The sequence below is a fragment of the Squalius cephalus genome (genome assembly GCF_949319135.1).
Source record: "Squalius cephalus genome assembly, chromosome: 11".
Classification (NCBI taxonomy): Eukaryota; Metazoa; Chordata; class Actinopteri; order Cypriniformes; family Leuciscidae; genus Squalius; species Squalius cephalus.
Window position 1 is genome coordinate 21,902,878 of NC_137132.1, and position 19,325 is coordinate 21,922,202.

Below are 19,325 nucleotides of genomic sequence, written 5' to 3' on the forward strand. Positions count from 1 at the left end.
CAGTCTTACCAAATTGTTTCATTTAACGTCCATGTTCTCTCATGGCAATATTCCATCCAAAGCCTGACATTAAAGTAGGTTTAGATTAAAAGACATTTTCCACAAACAAAATGGTACCCTAAGAATATCGCAAAGGTTTATTATTGAACCGTTAAATCAAAAGGGACCTTTTTTTGGTGATAGAAAGAATCCGTTTCTTTACCAATGAGTTAAAGTTCAAATTGAAAGGACAAACTAAGGTAATTGAACTCGCTAAATGCAAGCTTTAGTCTCTTTTTGCTTGTATGTCTATGACATATAGGACAGACAGATCAGACACTTCTAAGAATCAAGTGCTAATTTCTCACCTTTCTGGTCTCTGGCTGCCACGTGATTGAGCCAGGGCAATCATCTGTGGTTACATAAAGTAGCAAGGTCACACCGACCCCCATTTTCAACATCTTTAGTCACAGCATGATCACAAACCCTTTTTTTCTGGTCGCATCCTAATGAGCTGTATCAAGACACAATGAGTGTCTCAAAGTTCTCAGTCATTTGTGTCTCTCTTTGGAGATAAGAATAACGTTTTTGTGAGCACATTTGTGAATGTATTAAGGGGTACTGAACATGAGCACTCTCTCATCTGATTCATTGTCACTCCTATAAAAATCACAAATGTGAATTGAAAGGATAAAAATGTTACTCCTGAAGGGATGTTGAAAACCTTTTTTATTGCATATAGAACACTTTTGTAGCTCAAGGTTATGATTCTCTACAGGCTGATGATATAATTGTCCAATTTCAGCATTTTCTGCAATTGATTCCTATTATTAGGGACAGAAAGCGTGTGACTGCAATCTGATTAAAAAGAATATACAGTAAGGCTCTGTCTTCATTTATGCAATCTTATAAGTGTACTAAAATTCAACAGTTTGGTTGAAATATGAGTGAGGTAAGTACGTGTGGCTAATGTGAAGTGAGCGAGCAATTTTAAGTAGCACATCTTTTTTGTTTTTTTGGTATATTAACTGATGTGGGAGTTTATGAGTCGTGAAACGATAGAAGTAGAATAAAGTATTGGGTAATATGCTTTAAATTATTATCAATATCAGATTAATCTCAAGATTTAAGATTCATATTAATATTAATAAGCACCTAAACAGAGTTAAGCATCTACAGTAGGAACTACTGGTATATTTAGAAGCCATATCCGAATATACTACACAAATTTAGTCTCTTAAGGGCTATTTAAACTTATGAACTATGAAGTCTATCATCTAATCCTCCATAATCATTCTAATTTAATGAGAATAGTCATGTCCAACGCTATGCTGTTCAAAAGTGCTGCACAACTCGTTTCAACATTGATAATAATAAGAAATGTTTCTTGAGCAGCAAATCAGCATATTAGAATGATTTCTGAAGGATTATGTGACCCTGAAAACTGGAATAATGATGCTGAAAATTCACTGTAATACATGACATTCTAAAAATATATAACCGTTATTGAAGTAAAATTTCACAATACTACTGTTTTATGGCTTTTTTGATCAAATAAATGCAGCCCTGGTGAGGATAAAATACTTTTTTCAAAAACATTACAAGGTGTGTGTCTTAAACTGATCGCTCTTCTGTTCTCTCTTTGAAGTCCATCCATGATTTTGCTGGCTGCTGTTGTCCTGAAAGTAAACTACTGTCTCAAATCAGATAAACTCACTTGATAGCTGGCAGTTCTCATGGTTTCTTCCCATTTTCTCTTCGTCTGACAGTAGCTGTAATAGAGTGTTTGTCTCTTTCAGAGTCCCCCTGTCATCTTGCTCCTGCACACACTGTCAGACAATGAGGGAGACTGGAGCATTCTCCCACTGCTGCCATAGTAAGTGCTGTAAATACTGACATTACAGACATTCAGCATGGTGAAATCTCAGTGTTAAAGGTTGAAGTGAGGTTTACTTGGGTTATTCCTTAGAGTTAATTCAATGATAGTACTGATTGAATATCAATACAGCTGTGATTTTGCTATAAGCATTAATTATTGATGTTATATTTTAAATAATAGTAATAATTATTAGTAGTATTAGTATAAATATTTCATAAGGAGTTACATTTTACACTCACTTTTGCCAGTTACTTTATGTATTTTTACTCTGCAAAATAAAATGGTTTCAAAAGCCACAGCAGAATCAACTCTTGTGCGTCTCCTGGCAACACACACTAGTTGTCCCTGAATGAATCAGTACTTTGAATGATTCAATTGAGTAAAAGATTCAGTGACTCACTTGCAAGGACAGTTACTGGCTGCATTCGAAATCGCATATTTGAGTAGGCAAAAGTAATTAACTCAAGTAATGACTTTGAGAGTGCTAAAAAAGTATCTTCTATATAGTTTGAATGTGTGTAGTATGAATGTAATCCGGACATACTAGATTCGTCATTTTGTTGTTATCATGTGACCTACCAGCGTCAGTTGTGTTGCTTCAGTGCCATTCATAATCCTCTCCCGTGGCCTCATGGGATAGTAAAGTGTTCATTGTACGCACACTTCAGAATCTCGACGGAAGTAGGTCGACTTGGGGACTTTACCCTACTCTTTTATGAGTACTGTGAATTTGGGAAAACTTATTTTGCCACATACTGTTTTTCACCTGCTATATAGTATGGAAATATGTGATTTCAGATGCAGCCTCTTATTTCATTCCTGACTGAATCAGAACAAATTGTTTGAGTGAATGATTCAGTGACTCACTGATAAAACAGACACATGTTTCCATACTGAATGAATCGGGGTTTTTGAACAAATCTGTTGAACGATTCAGTGACTCATTCATAAGACTCTTGTCGCCGACTACCGTTGTAACAATGTTACTTGCAGAAACAATTAAAAAATCTCCACCACTAATGCACAGACTGATTATGAATGTTTGTATTCTGTTTTCTGTTTGTAATAACTGGTTTGTTTCTATAAAACTTTTGATAATGCAGAATGTTTTTCCCTTCAGCTTGTCGTCACAGTTTGGAAAGAACTCTTCTTGGATCATGTTTCTGGAGGAGGACACCAGAGTGAAACTCCAAAAACTTAATAAAGTCCTCAAAAAATTTGACCGCAGAAAAGTAAGAACTTTTCATAATGTGCTGAATGTGATTTGCACAGAATTCATGTTTAGCACTATACTTGATGTACTCACAGTCCCTATGAGTGAAAATAGGCTGACAAGAAGACTCTCCAAGATGCTACTTTATCAATGTTAAAACCCCCTAACAGAAATCACATTAAATTGCAAAATATGTCATAGCCCAGAAGTGATATTCATGTAATTCGCGGTTGTTATTCTGAAAAAAATACATAAACACATATAACACATATAATATAAATACACACTACCAAGCAAAAACTCAACTGCTTCAAACTACAGTATTTTTTTCATATATGAGAGTAAAGAAGGGAAAGAATTCAATGAGTGAATCTTTTTCACCTGACATATGCCACCTGCCATTTTCCACATTATATGTTATAATGTAATATAAAAGTTTTTTACAATTTTCATATTTATGAAATTTGACATTGGAAGCCAGTTACAGCTGCCATACTAAGCAAGTGACTTGTCACAGGTTTCCACTTCATTTAAATCTGTTCACCTGACCCTTTTCAAAATAACACCATGCATAATGTAAACTACATTATGATGAGTCGCTTGTGCAGTGCATTCAACGTGACAATACAAGTAAGAACTTTTCTTGGAATAAATTTGTTACATTTGTTTGCTTTTGTCTTTATAGCAATATTATGTACAGAGCCGGATTGACTGTAAAAACAGAATGAAAAGTTAGTTAACAAGTTTGAGACTGTAATGCCCCCCACAGTGTCATATGAACGGGTGGCAGCTGTTAAGGTGTGATTTAGCCTGAGATGACCATCATGGTGTCATTACTCTCTACGTTTTGCCCTCAGGAGTGGTTTCTTGGCAAGGCACTGCATGATGAAGAGTCCACCATCATCCACCATTATGCCTTTTCTGAGAACCCAGTGGCTTTCGAGTACCCAGACTTCTCTGCAGGATGGGTGCTTAGTATCCCTCTTGTTAACAGGTTTGAATGCTGCCCTCAGCTGAACTGATTAACTGTCACAAAGCAGATCCAGGGATCAAGTCTTCCAGTATGATGTTTTAGATGCTATAGATTAGGTTTAAGTTAAATTCTAAAAACTATTCCATTTTATTATTCATGCTATTTTGCTGAAAGGTTTTTCAAAGCTGGATTCTTTGCTTTGTTAAAGTGATTATATCTTAGATTATGTCAGGTAGTTTTATAGTTTTATACTATGGTACTGAAAAATTACCATCTTCATATACTATTACATGGTATTCCCATTTTGCCATTAGAAATGTTATGTTTGAGAAGGTATTTTGTGTCATTTTCCTTGTAGTTCACTAATTTTACTGTGATTTCACATTTTAGGTTGACAAGCAAAATTGAAGATGAGCCTTTAAAATCAGACTTCACCATAGATCTAAAACATGAGGTAAGGTGTATATTTTGAGATGACTATGGGCTCACTTGATATTATTATTTAAATTGTTTTATCATTTTAATTTTAGATTACATTAAAGTGTCCATTAAGAAACAGTGCACTAAAACAGTGGAAAACCATCACTCTAGAAACAAAACGAACACTGCAAATATTAACGTTTAGCAGACTTTACCTACACTATCGCTCAAAGTCTCTTATGCTGACCAAGGCTGCATTTTTTTAAATCAAAATTACAGTAATGTTGTGATATATTATTATAATTTAAACTGTTTTTCTGTTTTAATATATTTTTTTAAAAGTCATTTATTCCTGTGATTACAAAGCTGAATTTTCAGCATCATTACTCCAGTCTCCAGTGTCACATGATCCTTCATAAATTCTAAAATGCTAATTTGCTGCTCAATACACATTTCTTATTACTATCAATGTTGAAAATAGTTGTGCTGTGTGATGAATAGAAAGTTCAATAGAAATGTTTTGATCAATATAATGCATCCTTGCTCAATATATAATCTAATGTCTTTTTTTTTTTTTTTATCAGTAGTGGAAATATTTGAGCACTCAATGCTGTGATTGACAAGTTAATGCTGTCTGTCACAACAGGGAAGAAATGACAATCGCATCTTAGATTTCATGCCAACTTTAAAAAGTTTTAGTGTTTTGATGGGGACACATGCTGTTTTAGACTTTCATATGAACAAAAACAGTCAAAATATCTTCTTTTGTGTTCTACAGAAGAAAGAAATTCATTCAGGTTTGGAGCAAATGATATCGTAATTTAAATATTAAATATTACAGAAGAAAAACTGGCCCTTGTGTGCTAAACTGAAACATGGCACAAAGATTCAGATAATATTCTTTTTAATGAACTTACGGATTATTTGATCTGTTCCTCAGTTTAACTCATACGAATGTTCGGAGTGTCTCTGCGCCCCTCACTACTGCCATAGCAACAGTCTGCAGGCCTCCAAGGCAGACTTTTTATCAGAATTAGCAAATTTGCAGTCATTGTTGTGTCTCAAATGTGAGAGAGCTTTTATTCTGGTGGATTTTACCATCCACATGGACATAAAAAACTACAATAACAAAATGTTTTTTGTCTTTATTGGTGTGCTTTGATTTGAACCAGCTAGTGGACTGTCCTACACATAACAAAGGCCAGACCTTGTGATTTCAATGGTTCATTTGTGTCTCCGTTGTCCACCTCTGATTTAGGGCTGTCTGATCATTGGCTATCTTTTTTAATATGGAACTGCCTGACATATACATTTCCTCTTCTCGCATCATTAACTATAGCTAATGGAGATCTATTGAGCCCTCTGATTTCACTGATTCTATTGATTCTTCCTTAAGTTGTTTTTCTCCATCTGATGCACTGGAGGACAAAGTTTCTATGTTAAATTCAGTTCTCTTGACTGGCCTGAACTCGTTTGCTCCTGTAAAAATCACGATCTGTTTCCTTTGTACGTTCTGCTCCCTGGTATAATGATGACCTGCGTGCAATGAAGGCATTTTGTCGTAAAATGGAGCGTAGGTGAGCGTATGTCTGGCTTGACTGTTCATAACCATTACTAGAATATAAGGCTGAGATTGCAACTAGGGCTGGGCAAATGAAATTGGGGAATCTTAATAAGGCAAACCAGGAAAAAGGATTGTAAACAATGACAAAAATAAATAGAAAATAATAATAATAATCTTTAATACACTTCCCTCAAAACATACTTTTTAGTGTAGCTTTATTGATTGATTTGTTTTACTTTCTAACTATCTTCTTCTATACTATTTACTTCTTGAATTGTTTTGATAACATGTTTTTATTTTTGTATTGTATATCTGAATGTACTTCACTTTTATGAATGCATTTCTTTTATGTTATTGTATTTCTCTTTTATTTAATCGTATTTTTGTAAAGTGCTTTGAGATGTCTAACTTTTAAAGGCGCTATAGAAAATGTTTATTATTATTATTATTATTACTTGCTCTAAACTAAAGCAATAAGAATTGCTTTGTATTTAAAAGCGTTGCATTTCATTCTATTATTACTCTCCTACAGGTGGCGCTATACATCTGGGAGGACGGAAAGGGACCTCGACTGACAGGGGTTCCAGAACTTTGCACGCTGCCAGAGCAAAATCCAAGAGCACAATATTGTGCCACCACTGTCAGCAGCCATTCACCACTGTGTGTAGGTAACCTCCACATCGAGCGCTTAACACACTTGTCACACGCACCTCATCAGCATGTGGAGAAGGCTGACAAGGGAGAAAGTGCAAACCTTCTGGTACGATTTGAGTTGAGACTGGACACTGCTACAAGTGATTCATTTGATTCGTGCTGGATAGAAGTTTTGGATAAACCGTTTGCGAAATGGGTAAATGAAATGGAGTTTGTTCTCGTTTTTCTCTTCAAAATGGGAAAACGAAGAAATCGTTAATTTATCTGACCCTTCTCATGAACATAAATAAACTAATCTCATGTGGGGGGGGGTTTCTTCAGATTTTTTTTTTCATCACACTTTGTTTTATATTGCCACACAATAAATAAAACGAAATAATACACTATAAAACCAAAATTCATAAACCGCTTGAATATTCGATCTCTACATGGGTGAGAATTAAATGCCCCTTTCCTCTGATTGGTCAACCAAAGATCAAACCGTGCTATCATCAGTTTTGCGCTACAGAAATCAAGCGTAACGTTAGTTCTGGCTGTTCACGTTAGTCAAGCTCGCATCAGCTGACTCTCAGCTGATCCACGTCTACCTATAGGAATACGACGCCTATCACTGTATTCATAAATAAGCTCCTTCAGTATTATCAGCAGCTATCGCGTTTCTCAAGAGCTAATTACCCTCCTCCATCCCCAGCTCCTCTTGTCAGTCAGGATTTGGCATGATTTCCCTTTGAATCAGACTCATTTCTCTTATGTTGTACATTAAAACATTGACATTAATGAGATCTGCAATACATTCATGTTGGTTCTGTTCTGTCACCCTAAGGGGGTTATTGCTGCTGTCCCTGCTCTTATCCATGCTAGGCTGCAGAACCATACCGCCAATCCTAACTGTATGCTAATTGTCAATCATCTTTGATGATAGTGGTCCTGACAGAATAATAGTCATCCGCTCTTCAGCTGTACATATTCTTAAAGCATTTATTGCAACTACATTTCACCTCTTTCTCATCAAACAACCAGACTAATGACTTGGCACGAACCGTACCGGGGCAGAGCCTAGACAAAGCTTTCTTCTGTGTAGACATACATTCACGTGCTGTGAAATATTAGTTTATCTCATAAATATTTATTTACTTCACATCTGCACCTATAATTATCCCTAGGAGGTAATGTAGGATATTTGGCAAACTGCTGACCCACTATTAAAATCTGTGTGACAAAGCTGTGCAATGCACTAGACAGCGTGGGGTGAATCCATTTAGGCTACGTTGATGAGAAGTGCAGACCAGTATCGATTCAAGTACTCTTTGAAACTACACTTTGAACAAAGTCAGAGATGAAGAGTGTTTTTATATTTATTACCATTTTTTCCAACCTTACCCTCATCCTCTCCTCAAAAAACAAATTATCCAAAGGTATAATTAAGGTATAATAATTCAGTCTCTGAACATCTGGGTTTGATCCCAACCAAATATTATAAATCAAATTAAAAATCCATTTATCCTAATCCATTCCTGGTCATTTCATCCTGTTTCAGTCTGAAGACGGTGACCATGTGTTCACTTCATAATTGTTATGCTTCGAACGTTATGCAAATTACTATGAATTTGTGAGTTTGGGCCGTTTGCATCACCATCAAGCGCATTAAAGCATCTGTCGCCTGTTCCATTATGAACCATTACAATCTCATTGATGTTAAGTGCCACTTGTGGTTTCTTTTTGAAACATTATATTACATAATTCATAAACTGCTGTTCTTGAGGCTATTTTACCTCCTTATTTCCATTTTTGTAACTTTCTTTTTCAGAGACAGATAATTGTGAATGTTACACTGCGTGTGTGCGTGTTCCTGTGTGTAAATATTTTACATAACCATGCCTATTTTCAGCATGATATCAACAGACATCTTCACTGCAGATTATTCTAAAATGTACAAACTTTATCAGGTCATTTATCAGCTCGTCTCCTGCCCCGATGCTTTTTCAACATCCGGAATCTCCTGGTGTTTAATATTCACAGCGTGCTCAGATCAAAGCATTATCTCCCTGAAGCAGCGCTCTTATCTCAGAGTTACGATTATCAGGCCTTTGCATGCTCTCCTCAGATTTAGAACCAAAAACTTAACCAGAAATACATAAAAACAAACATTAGCATAATACAAAAAGAAGTTGGACTGCTGTGTCTGTTGAAAGTGTGAAAATCACAAGTTTGGTTTGGAAGGGCAGATGTTTTCTGTTGCCTTTATTCCAATCTGAGACTTTTAAAGCATGTATCCACATTATTCCTACGCCCCATGACGCTTTGCACGAATTATGGGTGTAACTTCCGTTAAGCTGTAAACAATCAGTTAAAGACTAGCTATATGGACGCAATAATATATTTTATATATACTGTGTACAATGACATTACATTATTCTACTCATCCTTCAACCATTTAACATTAAAAGGACATTCAAAAGTGTAAAAGCGTCAACAAGGTACTTTAAACAGACCATTAATAACCCCAAAAGCGTGAATCTTTCCACAGCAAAATCGGGCGTTAAATATGACTGTGGTAATCTGCATTATGTAACATATGTTGCCTTAATAAAAAAATAAAAAATATGTATATAGATTTACTTCAGCATTGCGTGATACTATTTCAAAGTGATTTCAGTCATTTTGACTGATAATAAATTGTATTTACCTGTGAAAACAATCCTGGAAAGAGACGTGAGGATTTGGGGATAAAAAAAAGACAGATTTTTCGTGCATTCCAGTGAATTATAATGGCATATATTGTAAATTAAATCAGGAGAACAGACCACAAATGTGCAGTATATGTTGACCTTTTTCATACTTTTACAGCGGAATGCAAAAGGAAAAAAAGAAAATAATCATGAGGAAAAGAATGCAGTGACTGAAAAGAGCTCTTGCCATAGATAGGGCCTATTCTTTGTTATAACATGTCACGTTAAAATACCAAGTGTTATTCTTAAATAAAACATGAAAGAAAACTGATAGCTTATTGAGTCAAACTGACGGATAAGCTTTATTTGTAGGGCAACCTTATGATTTGAAATTATTCTTTTCAGTCTTTTTGAATGGAAGTTCCCCAAACCGGAAGTGCCACCCATAATTCAAAACGCAGGAAGTTCATCAGGAATAAGGTGGATATAAATAACAAGTATAAAATGCAAGTAAAAATTACTTAAGCGAGTAAATAGACTTGGCATTGTAAGTATTTTTGTTTATTTGTTTATTTGTTTAAACACCTGCTGTGATTCAAGGTGGCAAATTAAGCATTAAGCATCTGTTAGGGGTGACTAAACGCATTAAAGCGCAACATCCCTCACATTAAGCCTCCAAAATGAAAATTATGACCGTCTTCACAGCTGCAGTTTTACGAGTGGACACTGACTCATCTCTTACATGGTGCTGCGAGTTACAGTGACCTGAGCTGTTGTCACAAATATATAAGGAATAAGCAGCAAAATAATGTCCTAGTTACAAATATATATACAATATATTTTTTTTTTTTTTTCTGGAATAAAAGTATATTCACCCATTAAATTTAGACATTATAGTATTCTCTATTGCTTACTTGCAAATATTTCCTATGTATATATGTGTATGATAAATAATATAAAGTCATTTTGTATGCTTTTGTCATTTTTATTAATGTTCTGTTTAGCTTTAATTTAGTTTTATTTCAATTTCAGTTTTAGTCATTTTAAAACTTCAATCTAAATGATTTCTGTTATCAATAAAGTAGTTCTTAATAGGAAATAGTTCTTAATAGTCTTGACGATATCAACACGATATGATGGTACTGTGTATTTCAATGCTTATGATCAAACCCATTCAGGTTATTGAGGTCCATATAAAGTGCTTCCTTATTTATTTTTGTTAAACTAATTTGAACACAATACTAATTTTAGCCCTTGATCTAGTGGTAAATGTAGAGGTGTACTAAACTTTCTTACTTAAGAAATGGATATTTCTGTATATAAAAGCACAATTATTGCCAATTCAGTGTCTGTGTCTGATTATGTTGAAGAAAAAAACACTTTACATGGGGTGTTCTTACTTTTCACAGTATGTACTGCTGAGCGCTTTCAACATGTTGTTGAACATTATGCAATCTGTCAAAACTTTCTCTTCATCTGTGTTCCCAGGGCCAGCCTGTTAATTGTGAAAACATCTTTGTAGCAGTGAAAACTTGTAAGAAGTTCCATTCTGACAGAGGTGAGTGGTACATCCTTTATAATCCGCGCTCTTAACACGTATGTCGCCGCCTCCCTCTCAAGGGTCCCACCTGTTCTTCACAAGAGCACTTAATAAGTAGTAGTAGTAATAGCATGTGTCTGAGGTTGTGCGAAAATTTAAAAAGTTATCGCTGATGACACAGTCTGACGTTTTCTTTTGCTTTAACAGTTCAACAAGCGTCAATGTTTGACCTCCAAAGCAACTTGGTATTGAGAGATTTTTGGCCGAGTGCCCCGGCGGGCATCACTCCAGTCTTTTCTCCATTATTAGAGCCCTTCATGGCAACTCTGGGCAGTTGCTTAGTACCAGGCATTAATTCAAACTTAACGAGACAGATAAAGTGTTGCAGTTTGAATTCAGAGAACCATCTGACACATCAGTTGCATCTAATTGCTCTGATTATCATAATTATATGATTATCATATAATCTTGCAAGTCGCTTTGAAGCATTTGGCATTTGGAAGAACATGATATTTCTAATTATTTTTAGATAAAACTACTCCTGTTGTAAATGAAGCATTAGTATTACAGTTGGAATAGCTTGTCACAAATGTGTGGCTCTCTTACCTGCAGAACATAGGTAATTCATTTATGAAGTAGCCCACTTGAATCATGATTGCATATTTTCAATTAATAATGGTGAAATTTCATAAAAAGACAATGCCACCACCACCCACCGCAGTGTTCTGAGGATTGTGGGAGTTATCTCTTATGTGTTGAAGTACTGATTGATTCTCTATTCCCACACAACAGTTCCTGTGGTGAAGAAAACATGGGGTGAACAAGCCTCACTGCTGGAGTATTACAGCGATTACGCAGATCCCTCTATACCGACCATCAATCTGGGAGTGCCAAACACAGAAAGGGGTGAGTGCTCAAATCTGTTCTCATACTTGGTATATTTGTGACGTGAGATCAGTGTCTAGGTCTATTATTGGAAATAACTATATTTCATTTCGGTGTTTCAATCTTAGGTACTGCACACGCATAGTCAAGCTGTCGCTGACACTTTCCAAATTTGGGTGCAAAATTGGGTATAAATTCACCGTTAAAAGGTCTGGTGTTGGAAATGTTTTTGACAGAAGTCTTTTATGCTCACCAAGGCTGCATTTATTTGACCAAAAATACATTAAAAAGTACTATTTTGAGGTATTATTAAAATTTAAAATACCTCTTTTCTATTTTAATATATTTTTAAAAAGTAATGTATTCCTGTGATGGTAAAGCTGCATTTTCAGCATCATTACTCCAGGCTTCAGTGTCACATGATCCTTCAGAAATCATTCTGATATGCTGATTTGCTGCTCGAGAAATATTTCTATGTTGAAAACAGTTATGCTGCTTAATATTTTTGTTGATACCGTGAGACATGTCCTGATTTTTTAAAGTAAAGAATGTTCAAAGGAACAGCATTTATTTAAAATAGAAATAACATTATAAATGTGATCAATATAATGCACCCTTTTAAAGCATCAATTTCTTTCAAAATTCTTTCAAATCGTACTGACCCCAAATGTTTGAGCAAAAAAAGTTATAATAATAACAACAGCAACCAGAATAGCTAACAGGATTTTAACCTTGCGATGCTATTCATTGGGACACAATATTAAATACAATATTTTTATGTATTTTTATTTATGTTAATATTTTTATAGTATGTAATGCATGCAGAAGGCCATTAAAATGACTAAAATAGCTTTTACTACAATTTTTTTATATCAATTTAATAATTATGTCAAAATGGTACTGTACTGTTATGATTTTAATTGTTGAGAAGGCCAAGACCTCTGACATGTATAGAAAAAGTTTAGCACTGAATCCAGTATTGTATTGAATTTTTGGGACTCTCTTCTGGGAAAATCTGATATCATCAGAAATTTTCGGCTGTTTTCTGATGATTGCATAATGCCCTAATTAATGTAAGAAGCGGTTAGTAAATGCTGTGTGCTCTGGGGTCAATTTCTCTATCAATCTCTTTCCATCGCTACCAACCCACAAGCTGAAAAGCTGCACTTCCATGGTAGTCTGTCACTGGTGACCTATGCGAATGTGATCATAATGCTGAAGTGAACTTGGTGCTTATGTTCTGATTAGAACAGGAAGTCAAATGCGAGCCACAAGTTTTTTTTTCTAACATTCAAACTATTTGTAGTACCTCCGATGGGTCAATCTTTTTTATTACCTTTTCCCTTTTGTTTGATGTTCTAAAATGCTCTTGACACATTATGTTCCTCTGTTCTCTCTACTTGTTTATTCATAATGATATTCATTTGACATAGGCCTAATGTCTGTGACTAAAAACCCTCTTCAATAGATTAAATTAATTCGCTCTCTTAATCTCAAATGATGTCAAAGCAAAAGTAAATGTGGATTCTTGCGTTTATCATTGGCAGATAGTGACGAAAGTGAAGCTGTATATCACTGTTTAAAGTTAAGAGGGATGAAAAAGTCACTATTTACTGTCACAGTATATCTATCTATCGATCCATTTATTATATATACAGCTCTAGAAATACTCAAGAGACCATTGCAAGATTTTTTATTTATTCTACAAACTACTGACAACATTTCTTCCAAATTTCAAATAAATATATTGTCAATTAGAGCAGTTATTTGCAGAAAATGACAACTGATCAAAATAATGGAAAAAAATGTTTTCAGACCTCAAATAATGCAAAGAAAACAAGTTTATATTAGCCTAATTTTTAAACACAATACTATTGTTTTGGGAAGCGTTCAGAAATCAATATTTGGTGGAATAACCCTGATTTCCTATCAAAGCTTTCGTGCATCTTGGCATGCTCCCTATAAGTCGGTCACATTGCTGTTGGGACTTAATGCCACTCCTGGCGAAAAAGTTCAAGCAGCTTGGCTTTATTTAATGGCTGGTGACACTCTTGCTTACATTCCAGAGGTTTTCAGTGGGGTTCAGGTCTGGAGATTGTGATGGCCATGACAGGGTCTTGATCTGGAGGTCCTCCATCTACACCTTGGTTGGCCTGGCTGTGTGGATTGAAGCATTGTCCTGTGGGAAAAAGCAATCCTTCGAGACATGGAAGCATGTTTTCTTCCAGGATAATCTTGTAGACGGCTTGAGTCACGCATCCTTCACAAAGACGGATCTTCCTGATTCTGATCTTTTCTGATGAGTCCAGTTTTCATCTTCTCTAATGGTTAGACGGAGACTTGGAGAGGCCTACAACCCACAGTCTCTCGTACCCACTGAGTAATTTGGTGGAGGATTGGTGTTGATCTGGTGGTTCTTCTGTAAGGCTAGAATCTGGCATATACGTCTTTGAGAAGGATGCGTGACTCAAGCCACGTACAAGATTGTTCTGAAAGAAAAAATGCTTCCTTCCCCAACTCGAAGGATTGTTTTTTTCGTGCAGGACAATGCTCCAATTTACACAGCCAGGCCAATCAAGGTGTTCAGTCCTGTTCCTGTCAATCTAAGGGTATGGCCAATTTAATTCAAATTCACACTTATGAATTGAAAGGGAGCAACTGCTGAATTTTGCACAACTCGGGTTGACACGTTCCTGTCTAATTCTTTTCCCTAGAATTTGTGCCATTTTTTCAAACATATACACACAGTCACTCTTGTTCCCATCATTGTTGTCTTGAGGGTGGATTTAACTGGTGGCTTCAAGCTATTCGATGGCCGGCACATTACAGGGGCCTCTGATATTTGTTGTGAAGGGGGTCCTGTTCTCCCTGTGCAGTCTGACAGCAAGCACATCATGTTCTGCTCTCTTCCCGTAGCCTTCATTGTCGCTGCCACATTCATGCTTTTCTCGCATTATTGTCACCAGTGCAGTTTCTTCGGGGTCTTTCTGCTTACGGTGGAAATTCTCTATTCAATATCAAAGTCTGATTCTTGGCTTAGGAAAACATTTCCAGCTGATATCACATCATGTCTGCAGTACTTATCCAAAGGGTACATAACTGAGATATAGAGTTCCGTTCTCATTGCATTTCCCATTCAGCCTGTGGATGGACAGAGTGCATTAATTTGCTGAGTTGTAAAGCTCTCAGCAAAGTCAGACAAAGTCAACTGACCTCTGGGTGTTGAAAAAAACAACATGATGCACAGTATCTGATGGAAGACATTGTTTAGAAGAAATGATGTTTAGGAAGGTGCGCGCTGACATTTATTGTACGTTCCGAATGCAAGTTATAAATAATCAAGTTATAGACTCGGAATTGCGAGAAATAGTCAGAATTGCATGATAAAACTATCAATTCTGTCAATATTCTATCAATATAAAAACTTGCAATTCGGAGAGGAAAAAAGTCTGAATTGTGAGAGATAAACTTGCAATTGCAAGAAAAAAAGTCAAAATTGTGAGATAAAATGTCACAATTATCTTTTTTTTTTTTATTATTACTTGGCGGAAACAAGATTCCATATTTGTCTGTTTGCAGGTCACTGTGGGAAAACATTCGCCATCTTAAGAAGATTTTTGAGCAGTCATGTGCCCAAGACCGATTGGCTGTTGATTGTAGATGATGATACTCTTATAAGGTAAGGCTGTCTGTTTCTGTACATCCAGGCGACATACTGTATTCCTGTTGTTTGGGAAATTGCATGTTTTTACAAGGAGTCAATTTACACGTTTAGTGGGTGGCATAATGTGTTTTGTTCTCACAGCTTGCCCAGACTGCAGGCCTTGCTGAGCTGCTATGACTCCAGAGAGCCAGTGTGTCTGGGAGAGCGCTATGGGTACGGACTGGGTCAGGGAGGATACAGTTACATCACTGGTGGTGGGGGGTGAGTGTCTGCTTTACGAGGAAAACAACCTTTTTGACATTATTTACTTAGCATGGTGTCCTAACCAGATGTAAAGCCATTAAGTGACAATGTGAGTTTTATTGGACTCCTTCAAAAGAATAAATGTGAATAAATTAGTTATTATGAAATGAATCGGCCATGGATTTGAGATATTTCAATTGATTGATATCAAATACCAAATTTCACGTTTACACGGCACCGTTTTCAACTAAAAGCAGAAAACTGTTTATGCTTTTTGGCCGTTCATTTACATGACAATGGTGTTTTGGGGAAAATGCAAACTTTTGAAAATGGGTTTCCATCTCCATGTAAATTACAAAAACGTCTGTGTCTCTGTTTGTGTGTGTGTGTGTGTGTGTGTAGACAAAATAGGATTTGAATATCGGCCATTTATTATATTTTGGCAATAGCATTAAATAATTATTGGCTTAATGGAATTGCACACAAGTTTAATATCCAATATTTAAAGTCTAAGACCACTGACATAAAATCATTTTTGACATGAATACATAATTTGGTGTAAATACAAACCGTTATCACTGCCATGACGACAGTCTAATCTTACAATTCATAGTCATGACGACAAAGTGCGCTAACCACAATTGGAAACTGAGCTCTCTAATTTGGCCCCCACAGATAAATGCACACATGCGGTGCAATTTTCTTGCATATTTTGGAAGCAGTTCCGTCAGAAATGAGCTTAGCGTAAGTGACTCTGGGGTTAGTGCACATGCAGCCACCTGGTATTCACAAACTGATAACACTTTACAATAAGCTCTCATTTGTTAACATTAGTTAAAGGGTTAGTTCACCCAAAAATGAAAATCCTGTCAGTAATTACAGTACTCACCCTCACCCTCGTGTTGTTCCAACCCCGTAAGACTCTCGTTCATCTTCAGAACACAAATTAAGATATTTTTTATGAAATCTGAGAGCTGGATCACTCCTTCATAGGCCGAAGATGAACGAAAGTCTTACGGGGTTGCAACAACATGAGGGTGAGTGAATACTGACAGAATTTTCATTTTTGGGTGAACTATCCCTTTAATGTGTTAACTAACTTGAACTAACAATGAGCAAATACATTTGTTACAGTATTTATTCATCTTTGTTAATTGAAATACTGCCATTTATTGTTTGTTAATGTTAGTTTACAGTGCATTAACTAATGTTAACATATACAAATTTTGATTTTAATAATGGATTAGTAAATGTTGAAATGAACATTAACTAAAATGAATAAATGCTGTAGAAGTATTGTTCATTCTTAGTTTATGTTAACTAAAGTTGTTAATTAATGAAACCTTATTGTAAAGTGTGACCCACAAACCTTACAATGGCAAATCAATAGATCAACGTATGTTTTTTAAATGTCCTGCACTGAAGAAGTCACGTACTGTACACAGTGCTGTTGTGTTGTGTATTGAACAGGATGGTGTTCAGTCGAGAGGCTGTGGTCCAGCTGTTGGCCAGCGGCTGTAAGTGCTACAGTAACGATGCTCCTGATGACATGGTTTTGGGCATGTGTCTCAATGCTCTACGAGTTCCTGTCACACACAGTCCCCTGTTCCACCAGGTACACGCACACATTTTTACCTAATCTTACTATAGGCTATTATATAATTGTATTATTTCATAAGCATTTTTGTCTCCAGAAGTATCTTTTTCCTACTCAAACAGTGTTGCCTAGCTATGAAAATTATTATTGCAAAAATAAATATTAGTACTTTTATTATTTATTTATTTATTTATTTATTTATCTATTTATTTTCAGACTTCTCTGGATTTTTTTAAAAACATTTTTGTCATCAAAAGTATAACTAGGTCATGGCACAGACTCCTTCGGGACTTAATGACGTACCCTGTCCTAATGTCAGAACACAATGTTGTGCTGCCATGTTTTGTTCAGTTATCAAAAGGTACAAAAGGTGTTGGCTGCACAGCAAGTGCCCCAAATTGTTTTCCTGTCGGTCTTCATTTTTCAGTGCACTAGATGTCTAAGATTATGTTCTGTGTGTGCACAATGATTTTGTGCAATTTTTAAACAAAACAGAATTTTCCAATTTAGGATGAATAATACAGGTCTCTGTATATTTCCTAGATAATTTAAAGCGCTGATCTTTGCAGATGGAAAGATGGCACATTCGTTCTGAGTTATTTACGGGGAAAAAAAATTGCTTATAATATTGCTTTTTCTGCCATTTCTAAACTCATCTTCCTCATTGTCCTGCAAGAAGCAGTCCTGATATGCTCTGTATATCATTTTTTTTTATCTTTCTAAGCAAATTATGCTAGCAGAATCGTTGTCACCAAAGGTCTCAACTAGCAGTGTTATGTAACCAAAGTTTTACTGATAACTCAGTGGTTGCTTTAGACTCATTTTGATGGACAGGGTCGTACAAATTCTGTCATAATCTAGTATTACCCTTCATTTTGAATTTCATATTTTAATGATAATAGGCTTTTGTTTGAGAACAGATAAACAGAGACTGCATCACTTTTCAGGTTCAACACTACACGAAGCAGATGAATGTTTGTTTGTTTTCTCTGCAGTAACAGCGGAGGCCACTAAAACATGACCTTTGTGTCTGAACAGGCAAATATGAACAACGCAATATTACAAAATACAATTACAATTAAAATATGAACAAATCACATAATTGATTAACTGAACTAAAGTTAGTCGACTATGTGCCTGAACTCAAACCTTCCTCCTGGTCCTTCTGAAATTGTGATTACGAGCTTGTCACATTCAAGTGCTTTGTTGTCTGAAAGAACAGGAGTCATGGATGACACCAGGTTTATTCTTGCCTATTTATTGGGAAAATCTTATTAAAGCCAAAATGATATTTAGCGTCCCAATCATTGACAACAATATAGACATTCACTGCTCTATCTAGATAGTCAGTTTGCTGACTATTCCAAATACAGGCTATTTTTCGCTGTGTATAAAACATAAGTTTCAAATGATTATTCATGTTTAAAAGTATGCATTACTTAAACGACAAGACAAGGTGATAAAGCTGATGTGGAAAAATCTAATAAAGAATAGCCATCACAGCAGCAATCGTTCTCTTCTCCGCCATGTTTAAAGTTTATGGCACGCCCAACTCGGAAACTCAGGTATCATATGAGTTTCCCATTGGTAAATACGACTTGGGAGGGTGTTCTTGTCCGATTTTCTTACTAGGATACTTGTATTTACGATAATTCCGGCAGCACATGAAGGCAGCGTTAAACTGGGTGCTTGTGCTGGTGACAGCTAAACGTTGTGTTTTTTTTTATATATATATATATTTCATCACATCCGCATCAGTCCCTCTTTTTCACGTCTTTTATCAACAACATCACAACTATTTGGCCATTTGAAGAAACTTTTCAACTCAGCTGCTGTGATATTTTTGCAATTATTCTTAATAGAAAAGTCCCTTTCAGGCATTCCACTTGACGGCCAGCTTTGAAATGCCTCTCAGGCAGCTATTTCAGTCATGCAAGTAGTACAGCTCCTATCTCTTAAAGTCGGGAAACATCAAATTCTCCAAAGCTGTTCACCAAGCTTACGATTAAATTTCGTATTTGAAATCACCAATGAAATCTGACAAC

General features: G+C 35.8%; 1 protein-coding gene across 2 annotated transcripts in view; it reads left to right on the top strand.

Annotated features, from left to right (window-relative positions):
* The window catches only part of b3glcta (beta 3-glucosyltransferase a), an 80,974-nt gene that overhangs the window by 59,950 nt on the left and 1,699 nt on the right, over nucleotides 1-19,325 (top strand). The window contains exons 5-14 of one of the 2 annotated variants that reach the window (XM_079886334.1): nucleotides 1,779-1,855; nucleotides 2,979-3,090; nucleotides 3,929-4,065; nucleotides 4,435-4,498; nucleotides 6,561-6,692; nucleotides 10,840-10,909; nucleotides 11,684-11,797; nucleotides 15,356-15,455; nucleotides 15,582-15,653; nucleotides 17,154-17,298. In XM_079886334.1, coding sequence (XP_079742460.1) covers nucleotides 1,779-1,855; nucleotides 2,979-3,090; nucleotides 3,929-4,065; nucleotides 4,435-4,498; nucleotides 6,561-6,692; nucleotides 10,840-10,909; nucleotides 11,684-11,797; nucleotides 15,356-15,455; nucleotides 15,582-15,653; nucleotides 17,154-17,298 — 1,023 coding nt within the window. Of the gene's footprint in view, nucleotides 1-1,778; nucleotides 1,856-2,978; nucleotides 3,091-3,928; nucleotides 4,066-4,434; nucleotides 4,499-6,560; nucleotides 6,693-10,839; nucleotides 10,910-11,683; nucleotides 11,798-15,355; nucleotides 15,456-15,581; nucleotides 15,702-17,153; nucleotides 17,299-19,325 lie in introns of both variants that reach the window. The other variant, XM_079886333.1, reaches the window with a different exon arrangement.